Source organism: Mustela nigripes, chromosome 2 (assembly GCF_022355385.1).
Source record: "Mustela nigripes isolate SB6536 chromosome 2, MUSNIG.SB6536, whole genome shotgun sequence".
NCBI lineage: Eukaryota > Metazoa > Chordata > Mammalia > Carnivora > Mustelidae > Mustela > Mustela nigripes.
In genome coordinates, this window is record NC_081558.1 from 134771981 (window position 1) to 134784748 (window position 12768).

At 47.5% G+C, this 12768-nt stretch overlaps 1 protein-coding gene across 3 annotated transcripts in view; it reads right to left on the minus strand.

Annotated features, from left to right (window-relative positions):
• SCHIP1 (schwannomin interacting protein 1) overlaps nt 1-10074 on the minus strand; it is a 126902-nt gene extending 116828 nt beyond the window's left edge. Inside the window, exons 1-2 of one of the 3 annotated variants that reach the window (XM_059391651.1) lie at nt 10056-10074; nt 8224-8928 (exon numbers count right to left, since the gene is read on the minus strand). In XM_059391651.1, coding sequence (XP_059247634.1) covers nt 8224-8910 — 687 coding nt within the window. In that variant the 5' untranslated portion in view covers nt 8911-8928; nt 10056-10074. Of the gene's footprint in view, nt 1-8223; nt 8929-9139; nt 9423-9519; nt 9623-10055 lie in introns of those variants that run through there. The other 2 variants (XM_059391653.1, XM_059391652.1) reach the window with 2 other exon arrangements.
• Between the last annotated feature and the right edge of the window lie 2694 nt (nt 10075-12768).

Sequence of the window (12768 nt, forward strand, 5' to 3'; positions counted from 1 at the left end):
TTGATCATGGATATACCCAAAAAGGTAATTTAATTACAAATAAATATAAAATATTTGGGTGGAGATTCAAGGGTATCAGTAGAATGTACAGATACAAGTGGCAATTAGGAAATCTGATACACAAAACTGGACAGAAGAAAACGGGTTAATTCTTTTGCTTCCAGTAAACTTCGCTGTAACTTCACATCAGTTACAGGCAACTCAAAAATATTTTACAAGTACTTTCAAAAAACCACCAACCTGGAGCAGAACATACACTGGCTGAGTTCATTCCTCTCACCTGAGTATTTCCTGGCCTAAACCATTATCTTTTAAATTATATAAACTTTCTAGAGAAAATACCACCAAAGTAGGGAAAACTGGGAATAACATAAAACAACACCCACGTTGAAAAATAGGTTAGGTGGGGACAATGAGACGAATTTGTGTAGTATGGAAACAGAGAAAGTATGTGCAGTAGGGAAAGAGAGAAAGTATGTGCAGTAGGGGAAACAGAGAAAGGCAAGTGATAAAGACTGGTGATAGAACATGCTTGACATAATGATTTAAGAAATATATAAGGAAAATAACATCACAAAGGTGAAGGGGTAGCCAAAAACATAACAAAGTAAAGAAACAAACCAAGAGCATCTGAAACAATGGGGCTCTTACAGATTTGATGAGGCTTGTCTAAGTGAAACAGAATGGTTATTACGAGTGTCCTGGACCTGACAAGAGTTAGTGATGGCTCAGTTCTCCGCATTTAAATGGGAAACTAAGAAACATCATATGGGGAACATAAAACCCAAACACATCTCCCTTTCAGGATATCTACTTTTCCATTCCTTGTCATCACCCACGTTCCGATGAAGCCATCCTAATGGAGGCTATCTCATGGGCTACTACTGAACTCCACAAGTACTTTTCTTTCTAGTTTTTTCTTGGTTTTGTTAGTTCCCCCTTTGAGAGGCTTACAATCAACTATTCACTTTAAGCTCCTACTTGTACTTGTGGGTGAGTGGCACAGAGATCTTCTCTCCCCTGTCCTTCTGAACCCAGGTTCCACCTCACGGCCTGAGAGTCAATGGAAGGACTCTGTCTGTGGAAGGGTCCCATGGAAGGGTGAGCATGAGAAAATACCCTCACTTCTCACTTCTCCCCTCTCCGCCTCCAGAACTCAGCTGGCTCCTTGCAAAGTTCTCAAGAGCCGGTCATCCTCTGGCCCCACAAGAGGAAAGAACTGTGTGGCCCAGTGATGGAAAGGAGGCTGGATGAACAGGAAAAGGAGCAATGATGGAACATATCGTCAACCCAGGGAGAGCACTGATCCGTTGGTAGAAATACACACAGTGATGAGCCAAAGTCTGCATGGAAGAAAGTAATTTTATAATTGTCTGGAAGTGCTGGTTTAACAAAATAAAAAGAGAAACAAACAATAAAATTAAAACTCTGCTCTAGTGCTAAAACATAGAATCTACTTCCAGACTCAGACAGGCCTGGGCTGAGGATGTTGAGGGAAGTTGAATGAAGATGTTTAATCTCCACAGACCTACTTCTGCCTTTGAAAATGGTGAGGGTTTGATGAAATGACCTCTCAGATCCTTTCTATCTTTAAAATCCTATTACTTTTCTATTTAAAAAGTTCAGTTTCATAATTGGCACTTAAATTTCTACAGAAGTTGTATGCAAAATAATCTCCTGGTCACCGACAGTATAAAGCCTCATCTGTCCCACCTAACAGCGGTTAAGAAAAGCATTTGCAAAAGCCCTTTTCGTTGAAATACTTGGGACTGAATTTCAGGATGAACCATGGGATGGTAGCTTAAATACAAACACACAGCCCCAGAACCTGCAACCTAATTTTTTTTTAACCCAATCATATATTTCTTTAAAGTCTTGAGTACACACTAATGGACAGAGAAATCTTTGCAGCTCTTAAACAAATATCAACATACATTAGAAAAACAGGCAATGATGGCATTAAACATTTCAAGGTAAAAGGTTGAAGCAGAGAGTACATTTAGTCCTGGTAGTTTCTGGTTATGATTAAAACACACACACACACACACACACACACACGCACAGATTTAACAACGTCCTGTAGCGCTCTCTACCAGGAAGAAGTGATAGTTTTGCGCCACACAGACCATTTTCACTGCTGTGCCCCAGAGTGTCAAAGCACGTGACTTATTAAACTTACAAATTTTACAATATTTTGTAGGAGTAATAAAGACCTCTTAATTCAGTCTATAAAAATGGGAATTCATATAATTTAAACATAGCCCACATAACTACAGAAACGAGCTACTCAGCCATTTAAGCTACTTCAGTGGAATCGTTGACAGGGAAGGAAGACCTGGGCTGGAAGGCTTACAGAATAACACACTGAAAACAACCTGTAATTACTACCATTCTAGGAAGAAATGTAGGCAATTTAAAGTTTGCTACTAGTTAATAGTACAAACAAATAAAAAGACAAATTATTTTCAAGTACTTAGGAAGAAACTTCATCAGGAGAATTTGCTTTCCATTAACACATCAATTAAAATTATTCTTATCTTCTCATTACAAGAGGAAATGCACCTGTCACAGGCACTAAAAATAATGCAACCATAATCAAAATGTGTTCCGTCTACAACTTGAACTCTTCTCTAATTTAAAAATGGGTATTTTTGAACAATGGGTATAATGACTCCGGTTGGGTGTAAGATGTGATCCTGGTACTCTCACTGTTTTGAGAGGGAAGCAATCACCCCAGGCACCTGAAGAGAGATGTTTACAAGTCCCCAAAGACACAGATGGAACAGAGCAACCAGTGGGAAAGGAAGTCACGGTTACAGTGTGTACATGAATAATCATGTTGACAGAAGCATAAAAGGGTACAGTTTCTTTGGAAAACAGGCAACCCCTAAAGCTGCTGAAACATGATTCAGCCCTTCCACTCCTAGGTATTTACCCAAGAGAAATGAAAGAATATGTTCCTACAAATAAATGAATATTCACAGCACCTTCATTAGCAATAGAAACTAGAAACAACTTAAATGTCCATCAACTGGGAAATAGGGTATCTCCATAAAATGAAACACTACCTAGCAAAAGAAAGTAGTGAGCTGTTGCTCTAGACAATAACACAGCTGAATCATAAAATAATGACATGCTGAATGAAAGAAGCTGGACAAAAACTGAGTACATATTATATGATTCTACTTACATTCATTTTAGAAAAAACAAGCTAACATCTATAGTAAAAGAAATAAGACCAGTGGTTGCCAAGGGGCAAGATGGGGAGGTTGCAATGGGGCACGTGAATACTTTTTGGGGTGAGAGATACATCTATAGTAAAAGAAATAAGACCAGTGGTTGCCAAGGGGCAAGATGGGGAGGTTGCAATGGGGCACGTGAATACTTTTTGGGGTGAGAGATATGTTCACAATCTTAATTGTGAGGACAGTTTCACAAGCATACATATATGTCAAAACCGATCAGATCACACACTTCAAATCTGTGCAGTGGACTGTCAACTCTACCTCAGCAGTTAGTTGTTGTTGTTTTCAAGAATTGAAAGTGGGGAAAGTGGGAGAAAAAAGAGTGTGAGTTTCCAGGGACAGATGAGACTCAGCTTGGAGGACCACAGACCCTGAGGAGAGAAAACCTCACAGTCCTTGAGTAGGTAGAAGAGGGATCTGGAGACAAAGACCCAGGGGAAGCAGACAAAAAGAAAGGGGACTGCCTGGGTCTGTGCTGAGAAGAGGAAAACCGCGTATCCCCAGGATTGCCTAAGCCAGCTTACTAGTCACAGTAGGCAGGGAAATGAGAATTTAGGGTGAATATGGATATGAGGGAGCAGGTCTCCCTTAAACTTGCCACCGCTAGTTCTCAATCTGACATCAAAAGCATAAATCACCAGTGTCTTTCTTTACTCCTTAACTGTGCGTGACCCCTGATGCTGATGCAGGTCCCCTGGAAGAACTGTGAGAAATAGGGGGAAACCAGAGGAGCAGGGGCTGGCCAGCTGAAGGGGGCGCTTCTGCGAGTCGTTCTGGTTGTTGCACTGAACAGTTCACCCTCCCCATGACTGTGTGTCAGGCATTTGTGCCAAGCAGGAGGGAGATACTGGGGATAAGGCAGTGGAAAAAAAGAAAACCTTGCTGCCTTCCAGGCTCTGACATCAAGGTGGGGAGGGGTTGCTCTGTCAAGGAAGAGGTTGGGGCACATGAGGTCAGGCGAGTTTGTCTAACGGGATAGGAGGATGGAATTTCACCTGTGTTTCCTTCAGGCTTTCCTCTGACACCTCAGAGCTCTGCCCGCAAAGTTCCTGGCACCGTCCAAGCCCATCCTCCTCGGCTGACACTAAGGGAGAGAATAGCTGCTTAAACCCTTCCACAAAAAAGGTCAGTCCTAGGATTTAAATGCTACCTAAATGTTGTAGGTTTTTAAATTTGTCTCTAAATTCTCCCTAGATTAGGAATGGCTGATGGTCAACATAATCTTGAGATCTCATCCTTCCTTTGGAGGTCTTGCTGCAGCCATCAGCCTATTAAAACAAACCCAAACTAAAGCAGGCCTGTGAGGAGACTCTGAAATAACGGGATTTTGATTATTTCCTAATTTACTTAGGTCCTTAATAATTACCAAGGAAGCATAAGACAGGATTTGTCAAACCTATGGAGGTGGGAGCTTCTTTTCTTCCCTTTTACTTCAAATTGTTTTTAGCCTTAAAATAAGGGAGGAAAAAAAAACAAACAAACTTAGTCTGGTGTAAGAAGAAAGCTTTCCCTAGGTTACTTAGTGGGCCCTTAAGCAAATCACTTCGCTTCAATGGGCCTCAATTTTCTCAGCTGTTTTTGGCTTAAGTCTGGGGCCTGTGAGCCTAATAAACCATTCATTCATTCATTCGTTGAGAACCTACTGCATCCCAGGCACTAGATTTTTTTTTTTTTTTAAGATTTTTATTTATTTATTTGAGAGGGAGACAGTGAGAGAGAGCATGAGCGAGGAGAAGGTCAGAGGGAGAAGCAGACTCCCTATGGAGCTGGGAGCCCGATGCGGGACTCGATCCCGGGACCTCGGGATCATGACCTGAGCCGAAGGCAGTCGTCCAACCAACTGAGCCACCCAGGCGTCCCTCCCAGGCACTAGATTACAGCAATTAAAAGAGAGGCAAGACCTGTACACTACAACTCAATTCCAGAGAAACCAAAAATGAACGGGAACCAAACAAGATAATGTCAGGCAGTGATAAGCACTAAGAAAATACACCACAGTGCCTTACTTTACTTTGGGGATGGTGTTCAGGGCTGTGAGAGCTGAGTAGTCTGGAATGATGGAAAGGAACCAGCCACTTGATTCCCAATAGAGGCAATCCTACTGAGGGTTTTCCATGGGGCGGGAAAAGCTTATTTGGTTCTCTTCATAGGTAAAGGAGAATATACCTGTCTTTTTCATTTTATACCTTTCCTCCCAGTAGTCTGCATTAATTCACTTATATACACTTTCTATTTTCACTTTTTAAAAAGATTATGTATTTATTTGACAGAGAGAGAAGGAGAGAGAGGGAGCACAAAATAGAAAGCAGCAGAGGGAGAGGAAGGAGCTCCCGGTGAGGAGGGAGGCAGTGTGGGACTCAGTTCCAGGACCCCAGGACCATGACCTGAGTCTGAGCCAAAGGCAGACTCTTAACTGACTGAGGCACTCAGGTGCTCCATGTACATAACTTTTTTTTTTTTTTCAAGATTTTATTGATTTATTTGACAGACAGAGATCACATGTAGGCAGAGAGGCAGGGGAGGGGAGGAAGCAGGTTCCCTGCTGAGCAGAGAGCCCGATGTGGGGCTTGATCCCAGGACCCTAAGATCATGACCCGAGCTGAAGGCAGAGGCTTTAACCCACTGAGCCACCCAGGTGCCCCTGTACATAACTTCTTAAAGAGAAGCAGAAGTATTTGATTTGAACAACTTCTTCTAAATAGGATTTCTCTTCTGCAGGATTCCTTTGTTATTCTCAAGTTTCTGTCCTCATAGTTATAAATTCTCCCACTTATTCCCGGGCAGGAGTAAACAGGATTTAAATCAGTGTTTTTCAGATTTTATGATAACAACCTACAGTAAAATAAGTGTTAGATCATGACCCAGTGTATAAAACCAAAAGTTTTTAAAACAAAGCTTACAACAACTATCTGCAATGGACAGTAGTATATTCTATTCTATTTCATTTTTTTAAATGCTAAGATGATTTCATCAATAACTTACAGTATGAAAAACACTATTCTAAATCAATAGTGGCTAGTAATTTTGTTATTAACAAACCCAAAAATGGTAAAATTGATTAAACAGCCTCAAAGTCTCTCCTCTCCCCCTTCTTTCTGTACATACTTGCTTTAAAAGAAATGGGTTCCAAATTTCTCTGTATAACTTGTGGAGGAAATGCCCAGAGGGGACATTTTCAGGGGGACTGGCGTGGAGGGAGGGGAGCCAAAATGTGTAAATTGTAACTTGGGTTTCAAAGATTGCTCAAGAAGGAAAGATTCATAGTCTTCAGAACAAGGAGGCTGTGTGTTGGGGGAAGTAATTTACTAAATTTTAAGTTCCTAGAGGGGAGTCAGTCTTTCTTCATTATAACTCAAGTCTTACATGGACAGATAATGTAACTGCAGCACAGAGAATCAGACTTTGCATTTAGCATGTAACACACAGGTGCTCAGTAACATTTTGTTTAATAACTTTTAAATAATGGAGCTCACTGTCATCATCAAATCCTAACTTCGCATGTGCACCAATTATTATGTTCTCCTGGAATGTAAAAATGCCATGCAATAGTAATTGAAATGTGTTTATCTTCAAGTCATTGTTTAAGTCCAGGGAGCTTAATCAGGCATTTTTCTCAAGCACTAAGTGGGAAACGGATGTTTTCCATTGCAAGGCATAAGAGAGCGGATTGGCTGTAATGGAAAGATTCCACATCTGCTAGTGGCCATGGTAAACAGCTGGGATTAGAATGAGTGTGTTAATTTAATAGGTAGTTTCTCAAGGGACACTAACCAGAGGGCTCTGTCAGCCAAGAGCTCTGTCTGATGGAAACCGTGCCAATTTCTCTGGGAATTGCGGTTACTGTCCTTACCCCTGAAGTCAGAAGTGCATGCACCCAATTTCTAGTAGCCCCAGGGCTCTGGAACCGAAAAATTACACCTGCAAGCAAGCGTTCTCCCACACTGCTGCAGGGCCGCCACACACAGAAAGCAGGCAGTGAAGCTGTGTGCCCTTCAGCCCCATTTAGGGACATCATTAACGATTTCAAATTACAACTGTTGCTTTAACTCACAACAGTGATAAAGAGCGAAGCTGCATTCATGATGTTTTTCTTTTAAGTCATTTATTTGCTCTCCTCTCAGGAGCAAGGAAGATGTTGAGACAAGTGCAAACCTGCCCGAGCTGCTGCTTATAGATGCAGCCCTCTTTCTCTCCCTCTCTCTGTTCCACTTCAGCACCCCTCCCTCTCTGGATTTCCTGAACTGAGCCAGTGGCCTCCGGTAAGGAACTGCTAGTGGCTCCTTTTCAAAACGAGAGGGATTCAGCAGAGAGGCTGAGGCGACAGAGGCAACAACCACTCCCTCACCCCAGCAGGTCAATTCACCCCATTCCCCAGGTCAGCAAGAGGTTGGGTTTCTGAAAGGAACGAAGTCTTAGAGGAGGGCGGTCACCCATTCAAATTCAGGAGCATCCGCTCAAACGCGAGATGTGCCAAATCCTGCTGCCATACCGGAGGGGTGGGCAGGCGAATGTGAGCGTGTGCTAGGGGACAGCCTATATATAGGCGAGACATCAGTGGTAACGAAGGGAGACCCGCCACGGCCGACAAAGCCACAACTATTACGACTTGAAATATCACCCGCAGGGCACCGGCTTCGGTGCCAAGCTCTCCCCGGATTTATTTTCAGGCAAGTGACTCACAACCTCGTCTCCATAAGTAATTCCATTAAAATGAGTCGCCGGTTCCACTAACCCGACTTTCCGCTGCCCTCTGGCTGCCCCTCCCTCCTCTCCGCCCATCAGGCAAACCCAGACAGCTCCCAGACTGAGCAACCGTACCCCAGGGGAGCAGAAGGCAGGCTCTTAGGCCCGGCCCCCACCCTCAGGGAAGGATGAATGGGGCCGGAGGCGGGTGGCAGCGCCAGGAGGGCGCGTGCGGGCAGTGCGCGGGGTGTGTACGCGTGTGTGCGCGCGTGGGCACGCACCCGGGCCAACTTACGGAGGTGGAGTTGGTCCTCGCTTGGCCCTGGTTCCGCACCTCCTGCTCCCGGAACTGCAGTCCAGCCAGATGCTTCTCTAGTGCCTCCCAGTCCATAGGGGGCACCGGGGGCTCCTCCGGGACGCACGTCCCGCAGTCGGTGGGCTGAAGGCAGAGAACCCCAGCTGCCGGGCCCCGGCCGCCGCGTCGACTCCGCGCGGGCTGGGGCTTCTGGACCGCCCGGCGGGGGCCCCGGGAACCGCTGGGCCGGCCGGCCACCACCACCACGTTGCCATTGTGCCTGAGGTCCTGGGGGTCGTGCGGGTGGAGGTTGCCATTGGGCATGGGAGGCGGCATGACAGTGGTGGCGCCCTTGCCCCCGCCGCCGCCGCCGCCGCGGGTCCTGGCGCTCAAGTCCCCCGGCTCCCGGGCCGGACAGCGGTCATCCCGATACCCCCGCTCGTCGCGCTCGTCTTCCTCTTCCTCCTCCTCCCCGTCCTCCTCCGGCGCCCACTCATCAATCACCTTCTTCTGGTAGACCGGGAAGGGCTCCTCATAGTCTTCCAGGGCAGACACCAAGTCCAGGCTGCCCCCCGGCGAAGACGAGGATTTGCACTCGGAGCAAGGGGTCACTTTGGTGGAGTTGGACTGCGAACTGGCGCGGCTGCTGCTGCTGCTGCTGCTGCCGGCGTCACTGCCTAGATCCATCCCATCCTCTCGGTAATCCTGGGGAGGGGGGAAGGAGGCAGAGAGTGAGCTGCCTGGCCGAGCCTGCTCCGGTCGCCCGCCGCCCGCCGCGATCACCCCTGCCCAGTGCCCCGCGCCCGCCTGGCCGGAGGTGCGCCCCCCACGGAGGCCTGGGGATCGGGGCCGGCCCCCGCCCGGGGCCTCCCCCCCCCCCCCCCCCCCCCCAGCATACTTCCTCCCAGGAACTAACCCTCAAATTAGCAAAGGGGGTGCCCAGCCATCAGCAAGGACACTTTCCGTAAGAAGGGCCCCGGGGCGCGCATGGACTTTGTTGTAACCATTTTGCGCCGGGCGCGCCCCGGCACCCCGCCCCAAGGATTCTCGGAGAACCAGACACTTTCCCAGAGAATTATAATTCCCTGGGGGCGGGACCGAGAAGAGGGTGGGCAGCCACTGAATTCGCACCTCGATCGGGGCGCCGAGACCACCCCCCACCCGGCCCCGCCTCGCCCCGCCCCCGCCGGCGACGGAGAGCCGGGCTCTGCTCGCTAGCTGAGCTTTACTTTCTAAGGAACCGCAGGCGGCTCGGAGGTCTCACTCCCGCCTCCGCGCCTCCCTGACCGGCCCCACCTCGGCCCGCCGGAAGCCTCGGGCGCTCTCAGCCAGCGCTAGCGAGGGTGGCTCTCGAGGCCCCCAAAGGTGTGCGGGGCCGGGGCGCGGCGGCAGTAGCTGCCTGCGCCGCCGCCGCCCGGGGGGAGGGAGGACGCGCCCTCCCGGCGGCGGAGCCGGTCCCGCCACCGAGCATGCCCAGAGGCTGCCGGGCGCGGCGTAGTCCGCTCTCCCGGTTTTCGCGGCAGCAGGCTGGGGCGGGAGGCCTGGCGGGGATAGGGTTGGAAAGGTCGGTAAAAGGCCGAGGGAAGGGGGCACGCAACGTTGGGGATGCAGACGCAGCCAATTAACAGGGGCGGCACGCTGGGGAGGGTGGCGGATTTTAACCTCCAGACGCACTAATATTTTCAGGGCGCGTCTCAAGCCTTCTTTTCCGGGCTCGTTATCCAGCCCAAGCCTCCCGGTACCCCAGAGCGCGGGCGCGGCGCATCCTAGCCCACGCGGAAGTCCCCGAGTGATCCGATGAAGGACTCCCCCCACCCCCAACACACACGCACACAGACACTAGCCCATATGGGAGCCCGAAGTGACGTGTGCTCAGTGGTCATGCACCATCATTTCCCTTCCACCTTCCTCGGCCACTTCCTCTCCTCCACCGCCCAGCTCCGGTCGCCCTGCTGGCTCCCCTTCCAAGTTCAGGCTGTGGGCGGAACCTGTTGCTTTAGCTCCGGCTTCCTAACCCCTCCCGGCCGCACTCTGAGGTTGACCTCAGAGAGGTGTGTGTATGGGGAATGGAGGGGTTAAGTGTAAAATGGGATTGATACCTCGAATTTTAGAGGAGAATCTGTTCTAAAGGTTCACGCGAACCTCTCAAGTCCCCGTTGGCCACCTCCAATCAAGGAGACATTAAAGGAGGGAAGAGGTGGATATTTGGAGACTTGCTCCTGGCTTGTGCACTGGCTCTATGCCCTCAAATTTTTCTGGAAACCGAGTCAAAGAAACATATGCTGGCTTTTTCAGAATATACACTGGTTCCCTAAGTTTGGCAGCTCATCTAATTAGGAACAAGTTTCCATGCAGTGAATACTTGAAAAGCATGTATGTATGGGTCATAGAACACTTTTTCAGGATTAAGAATTTTCTGTGAACCAACCGGTTCTGACTTGTAAGAACTGGGGAAATAAGAAATGCCCTCTTCTCTGTTGCTATGAAAAACAGCACTTAAGAACTTAAAGGTTCTCACAGGCACAAAACTGTGAGGTGACAGATGTGTTAACTAGTTGGGGGGGGGGGTCCTTTCACACTCTATGCTTGTAGCAAATAACCATGGAACGCACTTTAAATATTTACAATTTTATATGTCAATTATACCTCAATAAAGCTGATCATTTTCAAAAAAGAAAAAAAACCCCAACACTTAATTTTACAGCAGATTGGGGAGAACCAGTTTCCCTGGACTTCCAGATTTGGGCTGATATTATTATTCCCAGGGAATTCAAACCTGGACCAGGCCATTACCCTGGCATAGTACCCTCCAGATGGAGGAACAGGGGAATGCTTGGAATTCTTTAGTAGGGAGTGGCTGCCACCCTGACATTTCTTCTAGGTCCTAATTGGGACTTGGTGCAGAGACCCTTTGTTTAAGTGACTTCAGTGAAATGTAACTCTTTCCTGTCCTAGGTAGGCCTGAGCCAGGAAAGATAAACTAATCTTTTAACTTGTCTGGCAACAGCAATCTTATGAGTACAGGAAAGGGGGCCTCTGGTCTGGCCCCTTTACAGCTCTTCTGTAAAACAGGACTGATTATAATTCAAAGTGTCTTTTATGGTAACATCTGTAAACAGCCTGCCTTGTGCTCCAAATATGGGTTGATTTTGAGGTTGCTATGAAGGTCAGCTGGCTGCCCCCCTGTGGGATGGAGGTGACCCTGAGGGTGTTCAGAGATGTGGGTAGGAAACCTCGTGTGCTGGAACTAGATAGCTGCTTTTCAAATCTCCATGTGATTTGGCAAGGTTTAGGTAAGAAGAGCTCCCTGCTCTGTGGCAGGACACAGGTAGACAGGTAAGTATGGATCATCTGGGGTGATGAAAAAGAGTTGTGGGCTCAGTCCCAATTTTTAAACATTAGGACCTCCTCAGCTACCCACCCAGACCCCCTCTTGGGCTCCAATTCATCGCCCCCACCCCCTGCTGCCCAGATGGTCTGTGTTCAGGGGAATGCAAAATAAGGCCTTAGAAAAACATTTGGCACAAACCCACTGCCAAAAATGTGTGGCATTTCAAAGCCAAGTAGAAACCTCTTTGAATTATCTGTCCTTTTAAATTATTTTCTGACCAGATATTCTGGATCAGATGGGAAAGTACCAGGTTTCCTTTTTTTCTTTTCTCTTCATGCAAGGTGCCTGGCTAGCCCAGTTTCCATTCTCTTTCCAGTTTTCCATCTCCTGCCAAGAACTGTCCCATTTTGGAACAGGAAGCCCTGCCAATTCCTAGGCTGGTGACAGTCTACAGATATGTCCAGCAAGATGGAGAGATGATTTGGAAAGTGATTGAAAGGTCCTGTCGTCCAGTTTATAGGAACGTTTCCTCAAGTTAGAAGCTTGGGCCTTATAGATTTAGCTTTGTCCCCTGCAATCTTAGTACATCAGACATCAGAGATGTGAGTCAAGTGCGTATCACGCAGACCAGCACCTTCTGCTGTCCCCCTCGAATACCCACTGCTCCCAGATTCTAGACCACTCTGTCCTGAAATTACTGAACGGTCTTCCCACTATCTGTGCCCGTTGTCTGTAGGCAAGCATAATGTCTTTCTGAAATGCAAATCTAAGCAGGTCTCTCCTGGCTTTCTCAAAAACCCCCTTAGCTCCTCATGGCTCTTAAAGAAACTGCTTCCTGCACACCTCCCCCACCTTATTTTGGCAAATTTCTAGCTATCCTTTAAGATTAGGCTTAAATGTCACTTCCTCCTGGAAGGCTTCCTGATTCTCTGCACCCCAAAAGAGATCGGGTATCTTTCCCATGCTCCTGAGACACTCACCGTACTTTATCGCACACACTGCATTGAGGTTACTGTTTAATTGCTTATCTTCTCTACTAGACTCAAGAAAACCATTTTACGTCAAGACCCAGGCCACACAGACATATAAAAATACTGAAAAGCTTCATAAAACCCTTATTTTGTAAAATCTTACCCTTATTCATTAAAAACAAAATCTGCCCACATGTCACCATTGACTTTTTAACCCTTAGATGGATCAGGGTCCCTGCTGCG